Source organism: Temnothorax curvispinosus, unplaced genomic scaffold (genome assembly GCF_003070985.1).
Source record: "Temnothorax curvispinosus isolate PA1 unplaced genomic scaffold, ASM307098v1 QBEX01011355.1, whole genome shotgun sequence".
In the NCBI taxonomy this organism is placed as follows: Eukaryota; Metazoa; Arthropoda; class Insecta; order Hymenoptera; family Formicidae; genus Temnothorax; species Temnothorax curvispinosus.
Genome location: NW_020221135.1, coordinates 43,618 through 62,313, shown reverse-complemented (window position 1 = coordinate 62,313; position 18,696 = coordinate 43,618). Strand labels below are relative to the sequence as shown.

Here is an 18,696-nt window from a genome sequence, read left to right as displayed (position 1 = left end):
ATTAACTTTTTACTCGACTTTAACCCGACATAACCTGTCAAACCGTTTAACTCTAACTTATTTGAATACCCCTATTGTTTATTTGCAACTAAGACAGAGTGTCAAAATACCTTTCTTTCTATTTTACATTCAGTGTTTAATCGGGCGACATCTCGAATTGCTACATCGAGAAAGAATAGAAAGAAAAGAGATAAACGACAAGTTCTGAGAATATTAAATTAGAGTCTTAATCAATCCGGAAGTCAGATGTTCATATTCGCAGAAACAATACTTTTTAAAATTATTAATTTTTATTTATTCACACATTTTACAGGGAAATCTTTACTTCCATTATCAGATTACAAAATTCTCTTGCAATATGGACTTGCATGCAGGATTTTATTAATGGTGATAAATAATGACGGTTTAAACAAGCAGATCCTCTTTAATATTATTTATGAGAATCTCATGGGATCTAGGAAGCTGATCTGGCACCCTTTAAACGATTTGACCTTATTTTTTCAGGGCAATCAATAGGCGAGGGTTCTACTAATAAATACTTAGCCAGATCGATAAGAACCAAGATCAACAAAGTATCGCCTGAATAAATTTACTATGAAATATATATATACATATACACAGTATATATACATATTTGTCAGACATGTGAGTGCATAATTCTGCGAATTTTGCTTATACGCAAATTCTTTTTCTTAATTTCCACAAAAAGATGTTCTATTTTTGTTGTAGATGTAGGTGAATAAAAGTAATTGTAACTATGAAAAAGAACGGTACAGAAAAAGGGCCGATTTTCGCCCAAAAGGTGTAAGTAAAAGGAATAGTGTTTTTTGTAGATTTTTATCTCCTGAATACGATAAAGCTATTAAAAAGTTCGTGGCGCTTGGAGAACACCTTGAAAATTGAGCATAAACGTGGTATATTTACAGAAATTCGGAATATATGCTACGTTATATCGCATAAAAGATGAATTTATGTTTTTAAAAATAAAAAAATATGTAAAATGTGTTTAATATTGTACGTATGTTGTAAACGTATATTTAGTACAGTACAAAGTGTGATGATACGTTATATCGCAAGTGTTCGCTGTGACTCGATTCGACGGATTCGACTGACTGTGACTGCCGATCTCCACACTATTTCCCCGATCTCTAAGACAAAGCATCATCGAAGTTGTTTGTTAATTTTTCGACGACTAGCATGCGATATAACGTAGCATATATCATCATTATCATTCAAATTTCTGTACACCACTTTATGCTCAATTTTCAAGGTGTTCCCCAAGCGCTACAAACTTTTAATAGCTTTATCGTATTCAGGAGATCAAAATCTACAAAAAACACTATTCTTTTTACTTACACCTTTTTGGGCGAAAATCGGTCCTTTTTTAATATCCTCCTTTGCCTAAGGAATAATTTTTTTGGAATCTAGCCAGACCCGCATTTTGTCTATAGATCGCCCCCTTCAATGCCATATACACATACCTATATACACAATGCCTATATATATGTGTATACGTCTACGCGCGCATGTGTATATCAATGTAAGTATACCAATTGATCACGAGGATATTTATACACAATGATAGGGCGTATGCGTACGGTGAGAGTTAGATCCTTTTGTGTTCTTTGATGTTTTCAAATAAAGCGAACAAAGCGAGAGGTTTTTATAGAGATTATCATTTGAATTCTCAGAAGTACATGTACCCATAATAGTCCAGTAACTTTAGGCAAAAATTCGACCAATCTTCGGAAAAATTCCAAGTGAGCTGAATTTTTGCACGCACTTTCATTTAGTCTTTATAAATAACATATCAAAACTCCTCATCATTTGATCATACGCACATTTTTCAGCGCGTAAAAGGTGTTAAAAATTGGTTTTTTTGCTAATATCTAAGTTTCTATTAATTTTACGACTATATAACGTCTATTTTGAAAAATAAAATAAGAAAATTTTCTACAAAAAAGGTTTTAGGTAATTTTTTCATACACACAATCGTTATTATGTTATTTCGTTATCGTTTTACGTAATTAATAATTTTTTGTGATTAATTACTAATTTGCTAATTTAATAAAAATTTAATTTGTTTCCCTGCTTAACACGACAAAATGCGTGATACCAGTACAAAATTACCTTTTTTAAAAAAGATAAAAAAAAGCGCCAAGTACACGCAATGTATTTTGTAAATCCAAAAATCTAACCTAGTGGTAGTACCTAGTTTTATTTCTCCTTAACAAAATTAATTGCGTTACCTAACTCAACCTAAGTGATATGTTATTTTAAAAAATATATGAAATCTTTAAATTGCGCCAATTGCAAAGAAAATATATATATTGCTTTGAAAAATAATTGTTATGCAACTACTTTTAAAAAATAAAACCCAAGTGGTACATATCTTCGTGCTCCCATTCAAGGGTCTTCCTATTCCAATCCAAGTAGTAGCTTTAATTCTCCTTAACAAAATTATAATATTACAAAGAATCGTTTTAATCACAAAGAATTTAAAAGGTAACAGTATACAAAATAAAAATATTTAATTAAAATAAAATAAATAAATTTTTCTTGTAAAAAAAACTTGGGAATATACATTGGAATAACATTTTGATTTCACTTCTTTTTTATGGCATTATACATATGGTTTTTTTTATTCCGTTTTTTAAATAAAGTTTTATTTTATTTTTTTGCTTAGTATTATTAACAAAATAATGTTGCACAAAAATACTACAAAATATTGTTGACATTTTCTTTCATTTTACATGATCTTTTTTAAGCGGATATCTGATATCCTTGACTATAGAATGATTATCGTTGAAGTGTGATTTTTTTGCAGAACAGAATTAAAAATTAGAAACTTGCACAATGCTGCCTCATCATATACAGATTGCTACGATTAATTGCTCCTATTTTATTTTGCTCACAAAGTTCCTCTATGAGGAAGCTTCCCTGGCGAAAATAAGAAGCTTTATAAAGCGTTGACAACCGTTCAATGAGGATTTTTTGAGAGTTTATACGCTTTCAAACTTTATAAAAACGCTTACACAACGCCGTTGGGTTTTGAACGCTTCCAGAACGCTTATAAAACGCTGTATATAACGTTTTATGAAAGTTCTGGAATACTGAGGCAACGCTTTTCAGAGAACGGTCAGTAGACGCTGAAACGCATTCGTGCAGAGAGTTTGCTGTCAGACTTTTCAAACGTTTAGCAAACGCTTTTCCCAACGCCGTAACACAAGCGTTTTCCTTCCGTTCAGCAAACGTTCTTTTAACAATGCCGCTAGGCGGCGCATCTTTCTCTCATTTAAAATACATTCAGCCGCGTATATATAAGCAGACCCCCTGCGAGACGAAAAGCAGATTTCTAGCATTTACAGTGTGGTACTTTTAGATGTACCTTTCAAATACTTACATACATTCTATCTATCTTTTATTAAATTGCATGTTTGCACTTTTCACAGCTTTCTAGCATCAGGAGACAGTTTTGCCTCAATGGCCAGGTTCTGGCGCATAGGCAGGTCAACATCTTATAACGTGGTGACAGAAACGTGTAATGTTATCTGGCATTGCTTTCGAAGAATATATTTAAAACTTAAAACATTCTTCTCAAGAGGAGTGAAAAAATATTGAACAAGACTTTTGTGATCGATGGAATTTCCCCAACTGTGTTGGGGCTTTTGATGGAAAGCACATCCGTGTGCAGTGTCAACCCAACTCCGGTTTAGCATACTATAACTACAAAAGATATTACAGTATGGTATTGCTAGTCACGTGTGATGCAAATTATGTATTTACCTTTGTAGATATCGGAGATTATGATGAGAACTTATCATTTAATATTGTGTACAATTTGAGACCAATAATAGCAAATTTTTAAATATGCATACACAATGAATATGATATATCATGTTTCCCTTCAGGATCACTGTTAGACACAAAGTATCCTCAGTGCATCGGCATTTGGACAAGCTCTGGAACGTGATGAATTAGATCTGCCACAACCAAAGGCATTGCAAAACTCAACATTAGTAACCCATCATTACTTTGTGAGTACAGGGTAATGAAATCAATGTACGTAACGGCAGATATTTTTATATTAGATAGAGCGTGCTAAGAACCATATTATTGGCTCTATATCCAGATAATGTAGAGGCTATAATTTGTGCTATAGTCTGTTTACACAACTTTATCATGAAAAGAGAAGAACATCGTGTTGGATTCCAATCATACTGTCCACCTGGTTACGTAGACTATTTGGGACTATCAAGACTATCGTAGATTTTCGAGTGGGATCTAATCGTGCTGCCACAATTGCAATAAAACAACAAGAATATCTCATCTCAAATCAAGGACAAGTTTCTTGGCAATGAAAAATTGTAAACAGGGGGCGCATAATAAATGTTCCCTAATTGTTAAATCGTATTGTGCTAAGTTTGTGTAAAAAATTTAATTTTGCATTTACTACATTACGGTCAAATAAATTTAATTTTACTCACATTAATTTTATTGTACAAGACATATTTATACATTTCAGTGTTTAACGTAAATAAATGTTAAGTATTATCTAATAATCTTTGGCATGTTATTTAATCAGTCAAAAACTAAAAGAGTTTTACAGCACTTATATGAAATAAAATAAAAAATAAAACAATTAATCAATTATCAATTAAACAATTTATTAATACCTGAGATATCTCAGTTGCCTGGCAATTGCTTATCATGTAAGCAAATTGAAATTACTTGCATGATCGACATGAAACAAGTCAATTGCTTTTCATCTGGTACTTGTTTCATTGCTTCAGCTATTGCTGTGATATACGGGTGCTGCTGCTGCGACTGCTGCTGCTGCTGAGCAGTAGAATTACGCTGCAAATATGCCGTTGCCATTACATCAAAGGCATGAGAAGGCTGGCATAATACATTCTCGACTGTTTTCGTTGTCTTCTGCTTTTTTACTGCAAATCGATCTGGAGCTGGCACCACTTTCTTCTTCTGGATTGCAATGCCCATGGCCTCAGTAACAATAACGTCAGCAGCTATCTCCTTTTGCACTCTATTATTCAAATCAGTTACATCGTCCACACAATCTTTCGAGGTAACAGGAGATTGCTGGTCTAAGGTAGCAATATTTGCTGATAATAAGGACTCATCACATAAAGAACTGCTAATGCTATCATCAGAGCATATCGGCACATTCATTAAACTCAATACATTATTTGATAAACTTGACATTGTCTTTACTGTAATGTCTTTGGTGACTAGCGACGACCCCATAATACTTTGTGATGTCATACTTTTTTCTTGCTGGGAATCTGCTATAGAGCTGCGCGACATGATTGCAGCAAAAATATTGATATTTTATCAAAACAATAAAGTATTCTCCAAAGATAACTATGTACTTTTACATTCTATGTGCAATGTGCGGTGTCAGGAAAGACATTTGTTTAAAGTAAATCCAAATTTTTGTCATTTTAGATCCTGAACCACTGGGTTGACCTGTCTTCTTTTCCCGTAGCTTCTTGGTGAATGTATTGCGAAGAGTATTAATTCCAACGCCCTTCTGCTTGCTCACCTAATGTCACCAAGTTTAAAATAGAAGTTTGCTATTAACAAACTTCTACTACTTTGCTTTTTTTAATTTTTAATCATTTTTAATTTTTTAAATTAATTTATTTATTATTTTTAATACTAACCTGTGCAGCCAAGCGTCTCCCCAATACTTTACCATATATCAAGTTTCAGTTCCTTATTCTGGTAATCTTTTTGTGTTTTCATATATAGCACTGAATTTTCTCTCACAAGAAAAATTAGAATTTCATCATTGATATATTCCTGTGATGTCTCAATGATATCAATATCCTGAATATCGGCGTTCGGTTCCATAGTGTAAACCCGTTAATATTTTGACATTGCGTACACCAGCTTCTAATTTCACATTGCGCGATCGATTGTAAGCCGTAAGTTTGTAACCGTTCAGAAATGAAATTTCGCTAAATCGTTTGAGGATTTAAGATTAGAGCTAAAGGAAGGGCGTAAAAACCTTAAGGGAAATGACGTCACAAATTACGACTTAAAGCTTAAAGGTCAATCCAGACAAACTTGCATAGCGCATAAACATAAGCATAAGAGAATTGATTGGTCCATATGCATGTGCATAAGAAAATAGATTCGACCAATCCGTTTCTTTATGCATATGGTTATGCACCTATGCAAGTTTGTCTGGATAGACCTTAACTCATACACCTTAAAGAGTAGTTCCGTTTCAATTCTGTCCCGTGTTATAGTGAGGGGGTTCCCCATGGCACGGAGACAGAGCTGTTACGGAACGGAAAAGAAACGGAAAAATTTGTAACCTAATTACTACAGAAGTAACGCTCGCGTAAACGTAGTAATAGACATATATTATCTTATAATATTAATATATCTTATAATATATTAATTATTTTTGTGAAGTATAATTAGTAAAAAATGATTTTTAATATTTACGTATTTCCGTTTTTCCTGGTACATGGGGAACCCGGCGGTCATATAAAATCGGAACGGATATTTGGAGAAACGTTCTGATTAGTTACCCTCCCCCCCCTACTGTGCTTGCTTTCCGTTCCGCTTTTTCTCTACGTGGGACTGTAGTACATACGCACAAGTGTGCGCTAGTGCAAGCGCCTGAATTCGCTGTCAATCCACAAATTTTGTTTCTAAGAAAAATGGATTTACTTTAAACTAAAATAAAAAGTAGCAAAATGTAGGGTAGACCGGGGCACGTTGTCACATCGGCTTTATTTAAAAAACTAATAACCACAGGGCAGCACCCGTCATTCCCAAAACGTGTTAGTGTATGCCCATCTTTGGTGTGTTTACAGTGTTGAGATTGCTCCAGCCGTGTTGACGTAAAATCAACTTGAAAGTTTTTTGCGACCGTAAGTAAAATTTTATTGTCTAATATTCAACGTTACTGGACATGAAGCTTATGTTTTTTCAGAATAGACCTTTATATTATCTTAAAGTGAGTACTTTTACCTACCGCGTGCAATACCTAACCTTATGAATATCTCAAACGTGTCGGCCATGAGGCTGTTTGAAGTAAAAAAATGCCCTCGGGGCACGTTGTCACGAATTTGATGGGAATCTATTGCGAAACTTCGGATGACGATAACGAGTAAAAATATTTTATGTTTAATCACCGACATGATTATAAAAGAAAAAATGTGTATCAATAAGTTGCGCATTCGAGTGGAATTCTTGTATTTAGATTATGGCTGCGTTCCTTTTGATGCTTTCAGCGCTGTAAGAATTATTCTATCTCCGTTGCACATTGAATATCAAATAGAGATGGAGCGACGCTTTCAGCGCTGAAAGCGTCAAAAGGAACGCAGCCTAAGACGAAAACTTCGTGCTTTTTGAATTTTTTTGAAATAAAATAAATGTTTCTGTGAAGGATTTTACTTTTTTACATTGCATCGCACTATAATATATTGATATTTACGTTGAATACAGTTTGGATAACATTTTGCATGCAATTACATTTGATGTGAACCGTGACCGGGGCACGTTGTCACAAGCGACCTGTCGTTATTTATTGTTATGTAACAACTGTAGAGTAACAATCACACAAAATTCGATACTGTCCAATTGAAGCTGAGGGTTCACTCGAAATTTTGGCATATCAAAGTACTCTTAAATATTGAATGTAAAAAATACAAAAAATATTGAACCAAATGTGTGACAACGTGCCCCGGTCTACCCTATACATATTTTATTAAATTGACCAATCATAATATAAAAATAATCATAACTATTAAAAATGTTCATCTTTTGACTTCACAAATTTCTTCAAATGTTGAGCTTCAAATTCTCACAGCACGCAAGATCTCAACGCTACTGCAATGCTTTCACTAGATCAGCCTTCAAAGCCTCGATATTTCCATGAGACTTAAAAAAAGTCTTTTCGTCTAAATGTTAGAGGAAAGAACTTGTTCTAAATCTCACTAAAATATCAGGGTTCTAAAGATTGATTTGGTGAAGGCCACGTCGATATTCATTGAGGTTTTGCATGCTACGAGAGTTTAAATTCTGACCATTTGAAGAAATTTGTGAAAGCAAAAAGTAAACATAGTTTAATAGTATGATGATTATATTTTTATATTACAATTGATCAATTTAAGAAAATATGTATACATTTCATGTTGCTTTTTTTCTTGTTAGTTATAAAATATAAATCTTTTTCTCACAAAATTTAAAACACGACTATCATGTACTATGTTGACTATGTATATATAGTATATAATAAATGTAATTAATGTAATATAATAAATGTAATGTAGTATAGCGGATAATATTAAGTAAATTAACGATTAATAGAAAATGCACATCAAAACAAACTACAAATATTTATGTCAATGTATGTAAATGTTCCAAAAATATAAATATGCAAGAAAGACATCAAACATATCTTATAAAAATAAATAAAATAATAAAGAAGATTTTATGTAAATAATTATTGTGATCTTTATTATTTTGACATAAAACATAAGTGAAAGAAAACAACTTGCATTACTGGAACCAAAGTCGCATTTTATACTGAAAATGTAGATTTTCGAGCATATGTCGATACTGCATATGTCGATTAAACATTTTTTTCGCTTTCTGAGGATTATGCTTACTTTTCAACATTTATTCTCTCATTTTTTCTTAACACTCTGTATACTTTTTTCGGGGCACAATTAATAACCATTAACGTATTAGCATACTTTTTTTCTTCAGAATAATTTCAGGAATACTAAGAAAATTACTGAATAACTAATCTGTGATACGATCGGAATCTATCGAAAACTGATATTATTTCTCATTCTTTTATTACAGATATTTATTAGTAAATACTAATACGATTCGTCTCTATTAGATTTAGCCATAAAATTATAAAATTGTTATAAATTTTCTGCGTATCCGTATTTCAGGATACATTCGGTGATGAATATAAACATATTTTGACATATATAAACATAACGCATAGCTATATATAATGAATGCTATAACTCAAGCGCAAGGAGAGACAATGATTAAACAAATCAATAATCGCATGTATAATCTCCTTTATAATTAAGATTAATATTAATAATGACGAGATACATAATATGTAATGAAGAAGTGCCATATCAGCTGAAGATCGCGGTACAAAAGTGTACAATAAAATAAGACAGCTAATTTCCTTATAAAGTAATTGTTAAATATAGACGAGGTATACAACGTATAGTAATCCTTGTAAATGTAATATACGTTGTATTATATAATGGCGCTTTTTAGTCGCATTTAAAGTTAAACTGCTAAAGTAGCTCAGTAGTATCATAGCCTGATGGTCTACAAATAAAACTACAAATTTCTACGCTCTTCTACATTATTTAAAAAAAAAAGGAAAGTGTGATTGTGGGTGTGATTGAAACAAATGTGTTCGTAGCTATTTTGCGTAATACCATTCCCAGTATTCGAGCTATTCAAATTATCGTACATAAATTCGAGACGTACATTTGCCTTTTTGTAGGTCTATGTATGTACACAACCCACGTCATATTCGTGTTCTGCTATATATTCAGCAAGAGGATAGAAGAAACTGATAAGAACAGATAAGAACACATATAAGGATATAAAAGTATACATCTTTGTCTTTTCGTAATGAAGGAAACTTGCAAACTTGCAAAAATAAAAAAGAAGACAAAATATTTACTTACATCTCGATATCGTTATGTCATATGAAAATTTCTTACAACGATATTCCCCTAATAAATCTCTTTCAGACATATCGGGACTTGGAAGTAAATAGCCTCAAAGGATACGTAGTAATTCAGAATTTTACAATATAAATGTACATGTCACATCAATGTTTATCATACCAATAATTCTTAAAAATCGCTAAAAGTTGAGTTAACTGAATCAAGACCGCGATATGTTACATCGTATGCATTTTAACGACGTGTTCATCTCATATACAAAATTAAATGCTTCGAATGTATTATATTATCGATCCCAATAACTAGAGTTGTCGTATTATGGAAGAGAAAGACGATAAGATGTAAGATAAACTTACAGCTACTTATTGTTAGTATATTTTGGCTGGATTCCGATTATATTTACTGTCAGCAACTGTCAGTACTGAATATCTATAGCATACGTAACGTAATGTAAAATATAGAAAAATATAGAGTTTCAGTACTGACAGGGAATATTAGAATGCAGCCATAATATATTATATACACATACACGCGTTCCACGTCAAGTGGGACAAGTGTCTGGGTAAAATTAATTCGAAACATGACGTTCGATGGCTTAAAATTTTCGTTTTTATGTGTAGTTTAAGAAAAAACGTGGCCTTTTGAAAAATTTAAAATAACTGCTTTAATATGGCGGCTGGAATAGATAAAAAACTTTTATTAAAAACATAATTATTGGTCAGGTGGTCCAAAATTCATTTAATTTCCATGAAAATCAGTATCTGGAGGTTTTTTAGGTCGCTTATGACCTGAATCCTATGAAGAATCCGTAGTCAGAATCTGAAAAATCAAAATGGCGGATCCAATATAACGGCTGTAAGACATGAAAAATTGACTGGAACACTAATTGTAAGATTATTAATCATGTCCAAAAAAAATTTTTTTGAATAGTATTTGTTGATAAACAAAAAAAAATTACTAACAGGCAATAAAATTAATTTTTTCTCCATGAAAATATGTATGTGGGGGTTTTTCAGGTTGCTGGTGATTTAGTTTTCAATTTTTTAAATATTTTTCATTTTTATTTTTATCGTTATTCTACATTTTTATTGTAAAAAAAAGAAAAAAAAAAAGTATATATATTTATATATTTAAAGAATTACAAACTAAATCATCGACTTGGAAAACCCCCACATACCTATTTTCATGGGAAAAAAATTAATTTTATTATCTGTTAATAATTTCTTTTTTTGATCAATAAAATCAATAAATACTATTCAAAAAGTTAATTTTTAACATGATTAATAATCTAACCATTCCAGTCAATTTTTCATTTATTACAGCCGCCATATTGGATTCGCCGTTTTGATTTTTCAGATTCTGATTACGGATTCTTCAAAAGCGACCTGAAAAATCCCCAGATATTGATTTTCATAAAAATCGAGTAAATTTTGGACCATCACCTAACCAATCTTTTTGAAACAATTTTCCAAAATAAAAAAAATTGCGTCAGAAAAATATGAAAAAATTCTCAAAAATCCTGTGTTATATACAAAAATGTTCAAGCAACAGCCTACAGTAGACTGACGTCTGCTTCTAATTTTTTTCAATATTTTTTTCGAAAAAAGCTCGAAGAAATTAGAAGCGAACGCCGGCTCACTTTGGGTCAAGGCTTAAAAATTTTGATATCTGATAGGATTTTTGATAATTTTTTCACATTTTTAAATTGTGGCCATCAATATGTCTGTTTAACAAATTATAACTAAATTAATTTTATTTAAAAAAAATGTAAAAAAAATTCTGAGTGCATTTTAGAGTTAGAACAATAACATAAAAAATCGCCGACCAAATCCGAGAGGTCGAGGGTCAAATCCAGGTCGATTTGGCATGGAATGCCCCATATGTGTGTGTGTGTGTGTGTGCGTGCGTGCGCGCGCGCGCAATCAGCATTTTTGGTTAGAGCAACATTGTGCGAATTATATACATCACTGCTTGCTTAAAGTACAGAATCTTAAAACACATCTGCGTTTTCATACCGCAAGGCTTATGGTGCCGCTTTTCCAATGGTAAATGTCGCAATTGAAGACACTCTTCACCATTCTCAATCAGGAGTACTTTGATCATATCAAGGATAATTCAATCATGACAATAATTGAACTGTTTTCGACAAGTTTTTATCTACAAAGGAAATAATTTAAACACAATGGTTTCATCATGGTCAAATTATTTTCAATTTCATGACTATCTTATGTTAATATGTACTTAAAAATACATTAAAACGTTAAATATATATATATATATATATATATTATATATGATTATTATATATATTTTTTTTCAATTGCAATTTCTCGAAAATCAGCTCTGTCGATCTCTTCAGAGACAAAATGAAACAGTATTCGGATCTTGAGGATACCTCTGTGTATTCAACCTTATGCGAGAAAGCCACAGCTACCTTTGACGACTGGGTGAAATCTTCAATAAAATATATTACAGAAACTTGTTTTGCAGTACTTGGTTATATGTATATATTTACGTAAACGTACTCATCACGCGCAGAAACTGCGTATATCATATACAAGAGCGACACGATAACAGTCGCCGAGTTTCGTCTACTTTTTCGTTTTGGTATTTACAAGGACAGTACTTTTGGAGTATATCCGTCACGGATTTATACGTCGATCGTAACTCACACCAACTCACACCTTCCACGGTGATACCATTGAGCTGTGGACAACTGCGAATACGTCGGCGTCATCAATAGAGTTAGGCTGCGTTCCAATATCCACTGCCAGTATCAAAAATCTATAATACACGTGACGTAAACTATATATTTTCAATACTGGTAGTAAATATCAGAACGCAGTCCTAGTCTCGCGTTTATATATCGTTATATATCATTAGCTTCAACACGAACGATAGATACTCGCCTTATCTGAATACCTCTCAAAACTGTCTCTGCATTCTTCTCGTTGACACATGAAAAACGTCGTCAATAATCTGTGGAAGATACGCTCTTCTTCTCGTGAGTAAATTTGTGGAGAATTTGTTTTAGTGACAGACGTGGGAAACGGCGGATAGAGAATTGTGGAAGAAGGGTACAATCGTCTAGGTTTCCTCGCGGACAAAACTCTGATCAATGAAATGCACACCGTTGTGACATCATATCCCTGTTTCTTTCTTAAGAACGTAAGCAATCTTGATAGTAAAGAAACCTTTTCTGCATCTACATTCGATACTCTGACTGAAAATATACAGTGTCTTTCTCAACCTTATTTTGACAAACATTTAGAAATGCGGAAATGCATACGACGATTCGCTACTGTCAAGCACGCTAGATCTCATGTTTACAATACCATCCTTTCACTCTCATTCTCTCTCATGCTGGCGACTTTGCGTACATATATTTCTTTTTCATTCATTCTATACGAGATTACAGTCCCGTTGACGCGCACACGCAGAGTCAGACAATGGAAAGAAATAACGCCTTGTACATTTATGTTACAAGTTACAGCAAGGCTTTTTTACTAGTTTATCGCTCCGATTCGTTGGATCCTTTTCTCCTTGCGCAAAGGAAACACAATTTCACTTTGTACACAACAAACGTTCACTGGATAATGCACGTAGAAAGTGTGTTCTTACATATCGGAGGGTCATCGTACCCCAAATAGCAAGTCGCGCAGGGTTGTCTTACTCGGACGGTCTTTGACCCCAGCGCGATTTTGTCCTCGGTAACCTAGTGGGCGACGGCGAGCTATCGTTATCGTTTACCTTCCGTTTGACATTCAGCACGATGCCGCTCTTGGGTGAAACTTTTGAGGATGCGCTCGCCACTTCGGAGGCGTCTACAGTTGGCGGAGTCGATGGGAAAATGGGAAAATCTTCATCCTCGAGACCGGGTGGCTTTGGTTGTTCGGGAGTGAAGCTCTTCTTGAAAGAATCCGAAGGACTCGACTTGAACGATTTGTTCGCCTCCAACGCAAGCTCCGTGGAAAGTGAGAGTGACGAGTGAAGCGGTGGCGATATCGGTGCGTCATTTACGGAGACGATAGGCGGCGGCGTTAAGACGAGTAAGGATGATGACGATGATGACGATGAGGATGAGGAGGAAGAGGAGGATGGTGGCGGCGCCGGCACTACGGACGTCACTGATGCTGTCGTCACCGCCGTCGTCGCCGCCGCGACTGCGGCCAACTCTTCTTCAGCCTTTCGGATCAGATCCAGATCGCTCAAACTACTCAATGTGCCTTTGCTCTCCTTGGGAACTTCCAACAGCGTTTTCTGTTCCAACTGACTAATCCTGGAAGAGGATGAGGGCGAATACCTCTCCGGATTCTGGTAGAGCGCAGGTAAGAACGACGCGCTGGGTTTAGACGGAAGATAAGGATCCACTTTAGAAGACTCTTGCCGCTTTACGTTCGCCAAGATCTCCTGTAAATTCGGCGGTATGGTAATGTCCGAGACTTTATCGAGGATAGGTTGTGCAAACTTGGAAATAGGCGGCGGAGGCGTGAAAGACCGAGCGTTTGATGGGCTGTAAGCCTCCTCGCAGTCGTCGGTTGGCGGATCTAGTCCTAAACCCTGAAATAATCGTAAAGATAAAGATGCAAAAGTACAGATATAAGATACAAGAGATACCGATGAAGGCAGATAATGCTCACGATTGATCGTCAAAGATACGCGCGATTAATGGAAACACGAATGTAGTTCTAAAAAATCTCTCTATATTTCATCGATCGAAATTACTTGACAAATAAGAGGAAAATTAACGCGTAAACTCACATTACGGCTTCAAAACTTATCGAATGAATCTATTTTTACATTCTACAAATTTTTTTAAAACCATCATTCAAATAAGGATACACGAAAGAGGGTACAGAGCTACTGACAGATTTCTACTTCCAGCGAACATGCCGAATGATCGACTTGACCACTTTAAAACGTCACATATGTCTACGTCTCTAATGCAGAATATTAGAGATCCTAACAATCGCTAGCTTTTGATATTATCGCTCGCGACGATACGCAGCCGTTATATTGTGAATTAATATAATGAAAAAAAGGGGAATGACTCAATTATTTTACACTCGCTGTTAAATGATAAACTTTCAATTTCTCACATTTGATCAGCGAGCGATTTCAATGATCTCTAACGATAAAACACTCGTTCGATCGAGTTCCCTCAGAAGTAAGAATCTAGAGCAGCTCGGGAGATGGGATTGGGATGTGTGCGGTAGAATTCAAAATCAATTTTATTTGTACAAGGCGAACAAAAAGTATCGTAACAACATGATAACAACAATCGAGAAAAATGAGCCTAATAAAGATTCTCACCGGTAAAGTGGGCGTTGCTTCGTCGAGAAACGACGAGCTAATGCTCTGTATCTGTTGCCTCTGTTCCTCAATCTGTTGCTTCTGTTCTTCAATTTGCCGATTCAGCTCGTCCATCTTCCTCTGTAACTCCGTGGGGTTCTTGTTGGATGAAGACAAGATGCCAGTGGTACTGTCAGTGGTCTGTAGCGTGTTTATATCATCATCCATCTCGCCAGGGCTGTACGGTTCGTCTCCGTCATCGTCCAACGTGACTTTATCAGGCGACGAGGTCAGGTCGACGATCTTGGACGACAATTCCGGTACGATTTTACATATCGTCGCGGTGTCTATAACGCCGCGCGACATACCTATGTGCGCCTTGTTCAAAGATTCCAGGGTCATCTGCGTCACCGCTGCTGCTGTCGCCGCCACTTTCTCCTTCGTCGAGTCTAAAGCGGTTGCTTTGTACAACATGGGAGACGAGGACGGTGACGGCAACGTCTTCTCCTTTGGCACGCTGACCAATGGCGGAGTATAACTTCTGTCGGACGTCTTCAATGTTTTCGAAGGTATCGGCGGCACAATCGACAACCGTTTCTTCTTATTACGCACTATAATGCCGAGAAGTAGATGCGGCCGGTGCTCCTCGAACCCGGATCCAGTAAGTGGCATTAGGACCGGCGGTATTGTACTCTGACTCGAAAATGGCATTATGTAAAAGTCCTTGATGTTTTTCGAAACATTGCCTACAACGCCTAAACGACTTCTGCTGTTCAGGTAGCTATACAGAGTTATATAAGGAATCTTCTCTTCGTCATTGGCAGCCGTTAATCTGATGACTAGAATCTCCTTCGAGCCGCTCCTCTTCATCTTCGAAATATAGTCCCAAACGGTCTCGTGACTGATCCTACCCACAACGTCGACAGTATCCGGTAAATCGTCCATAAGATCCTTGGCGTTGCCACTTACTTCCTGCGCAGTTATGAAAAACTTGGCGACGTCAACCATGTTGACGAAGCCGCGCCAGACGGTCTGCCAACTGCCCTTCGTCGCCGACGTTTCCTTGTCCGTCACCTGTTCTTTGTCTCTCTCGGCTTCCTCGTTTATATCGGGCGTTTTGATCGTGACAGTAGAACTAGGTTCTCTATCCGATATGTCAGAATCGTTCCCATCGATCGTATTCGTTGTCGCCTCATCTTCTATATGTCGCCAGAGGCGGTCCTCTATCGGCTTTTCCGTAGGTGGTGGCGAGGTTTCCTTCTTCTTCTCCATTTCCCTTTTACGTTCCTCTTCTCGTTTATCAACGTCCTTCGATTCTCTACTCCCACTACGATTTCTCGAACGACCATCGTTATTTTTATGCCTGTCCTTCTCCTTCTGTCGATCTCTCTCCCTGCTCTCCTTTCTGCTCGCCTTGTCGCGATCTTTGTTCCGATCTCGATCTTTATCCTTCTCTCGCTCTCTGTCCTTATCGCGCCTGCTCTCTTTATTCCTGTTTAACTTTCGCTCTTTACTCTTGTCTCGGGTCTTGCTATGATCCCGATCACGACTATGATGATGTCGACTGCGACTTCTCTCCCGTCGATCCTTATTCTTAGACTGTGCACTGTCGCGCTCTCTTCCTCTCTCCTTGTCCTTTCTCTTTCGTTCATCAGTATTCTTGGATTTTTTTGTTTCCACTTGTGCCCTTAATCTATCGTCCTTATCCTTATTCTTTTCCAGATCGTCAACCGTGGAACTTATGTTGTCACCGTTATTTAATGCGGAAACGATATCCTGCACCGGCGTTTTAGGATCAACGTGATCTATTCCACCGTCATTCTCGATTATTTGTTCACCCTTGTGAGTCTTCACGACTATCGACTTGGCCTGAGCCATCAAATCCAGTTCGTTCTTCTTTATCATTTCCAGCTGATGTTTGGTCTCCTTTTCGCGCCATTCAGCTAATTCCTGACTGGCCATCTCATCCGGACTTAATCGCACTACTGCATCCGGTGTTAATGAGCGATCCGCGATTTTCCTAAACAATGTCAGATTCTTGGTGTCCTTTATGTTGAACACAAGACTTCTGTACTTCGCTTTGTATTTAGAACCGGTGTCCTTAAAATACTTGTACATTTCGAGTTCTATATTGAAAGCCAAGTCAGCGATCTCCTCGTCGGTTAGTTTCAGATCTGCAGTTTCCTTTATACGGCTGGATAGTAATTCTGTCAGCGTTTTTCGGATATTTACTCGTATGGGTTCCGTTTCTGGCTTTTTTGCCAGTGTTAATTTAGTTTGTTGCTTCAGTTGGGACGGTGATGGCTTTGCTTCTTGCTTCTTAATCGGCGTTTGCTTCGGTGAGCCTGCTGCCTGGGTTTTCAATTGCGACTGCGTGACGCTCTTCGACGTCTTTGATATTACAGGGCTCTTTCCTGGCGTTGTGGTGATTATCGTTTGTTTCAGTTGTGTCGGTTTATTACCCGACGATACACTCGCTTGTTGTTGCATAGCGGGAATTATTGTAATTTTCTTGTTGGGTGCTAAAACAGTTTGTTTTGATCCAGCTACTTTCGTATAGATCATCTTGGGCATACTTTGCACTTTAACTGGGGATAGCTGCGTAAGTTTTGCCTGAAAACAGTTCACATATCTTTCTGTTAATTTCTTGTAAAGATGTCTTATAGAAATTTCTACATAATCCAAAAATTTTAAACCTTTTACATGTTTTTTACCTATATTTTTGTATAAGTAAAAATATCAGCTGTTATGAAGAGAGGATTAGAACACTGTACTTGATAGAGTACTCATTAAGTTGAGTAAAAATAACTAATAATAAAAAAAAACAACCATCAGAGTTACAAGTAATTTTATCGAGTTTGTAAAGCAAGTGATTTGCTTGCTTCTATTTATCGTATGCAATATGAAAATAAAAAGACAGATGAAAATTTTAATGCAATATAAGAAGAAAATTCCCGACTTGACAACTTTTCGGCATAGAAATATCATGTGGCTGCATCTACATTAGCACGACCACATAAAATGTATCTCTGCTATTTCTTGATTATATTCTTGATAAATGAATAACTGATATTATTAAATTCAGTCTAGGTAATCCTAAATGCCAAATAAGTGCATAATCACTGATCGCAGAGACGAATGACTAACTTACTTTCATCTAACGCAGAGACAATTCTTTGTTAAAAAATGTGTGTGGAAATGGAAGAAAAGTGTAAAACGTAAAATATTTTCCGTAAACATCAGAGTTGTGTAAGATAATTTTGTTTTCACAATATCATCTATCGTATATCTGTCGATAAATAAAAGCAAATCATTTGCTTTATATCAACTAAAAATCTAATTCTGAGAATTGATTTTTCAAACTGTTTCATTAAACATTTCTTATTTCTAGTGTTACTATCTATAAATCCTGAATTTCTTTTTCATAACATCTTGTACAATTTTAATTAACTTAGACTTTTATTGAATTATATTGAACACATACAGTTTTTCCAGATGTTTGGATCTGCGTGACGAGCTTTCCGCCTATTTGAAGTGTATTAATATTATTAGCTTCGACTATTTCAAAAGTTGGATTCTCTTTCAACCATGTTCGCAAACTGGATCTCAGAGGAGCATCTGCGCCTAAAATAATAATAATTCATGTATATATATATATATATATATATATATATATATATATATATATATA

At 35.5% G+C, this 18,696-nt stretch overlaps 2 protein-coding genes and 1 long non-coding RNA gene across 5 annotated transcripts in view; 1 reads left to right on the top strand and 2 right to left on the bottom strand.

Moving 5' to 3' along the window:
• Positions 1–806, top strand: part of LOC112461409 — a 1,272-nt gene extending 466 nt beyond the window's left edge. The window contains exons 2-3 of the long non-coding RNA XR_003041546.1: positions 505–645; positions 730–806. This is a non-coding gene — a long non-coding RNA (uncharacterized LOC112461409). The remainder of the gene's footprint in view (positions 1–504; positions 646–729) is intronic.
• A 3,876-nt stretch (positions 807–4,682) lies between these two features.
• Positions 4,683–6,107, bottom strand: LOC112461411. Its single transcript, XM_025026646.1, has one exon. The coding sequence runs from the start codon at positions 5,323–5,325 to the stop codon at positions 4,687–4,689; it is 639 nt and encodes a 212-aa protein (XP_024882414.1). The 5' UTR covers positions 5,326–6,107; the 3' UTR covers positions 4,683–4,686.
• A 2,702-nt stretch (positions 6,108–8,809) lies between these two features.
• LOC112461408 (microtubule-associated protein futsch) overlaps positions 8,810–18,696 on the bottom strand; it is a 22,481-nt gene continuing 12,594 nt past the window's right edge. For 2 of the 3 annotated variants that reach the window (XM_025026644.1, XM_025026645.1), the window contains exons 13-15: positions 18,490–18,629; positions 15,027–17,618; positions 8,810–14,273 (exon numbers count right to left, since the gene is read on the bottom strand). In XM_025026644.1, coding sequence (XP_024882412.1) covers positions 13,383–14,273; positions 15,027–17,618; positions 18,490–18,629 — 3,623 coding nt within the window. In that variant the 3' untranslated portion in view covers positions 8,810–13,382. The remainder of the gene's footprint in view (positions 14,274–15,026; positions 17,619–18,489; positions 18,630–18,696) is intronic. The other variant, XM_025026643.1, reaches the window with a different exon arrangement.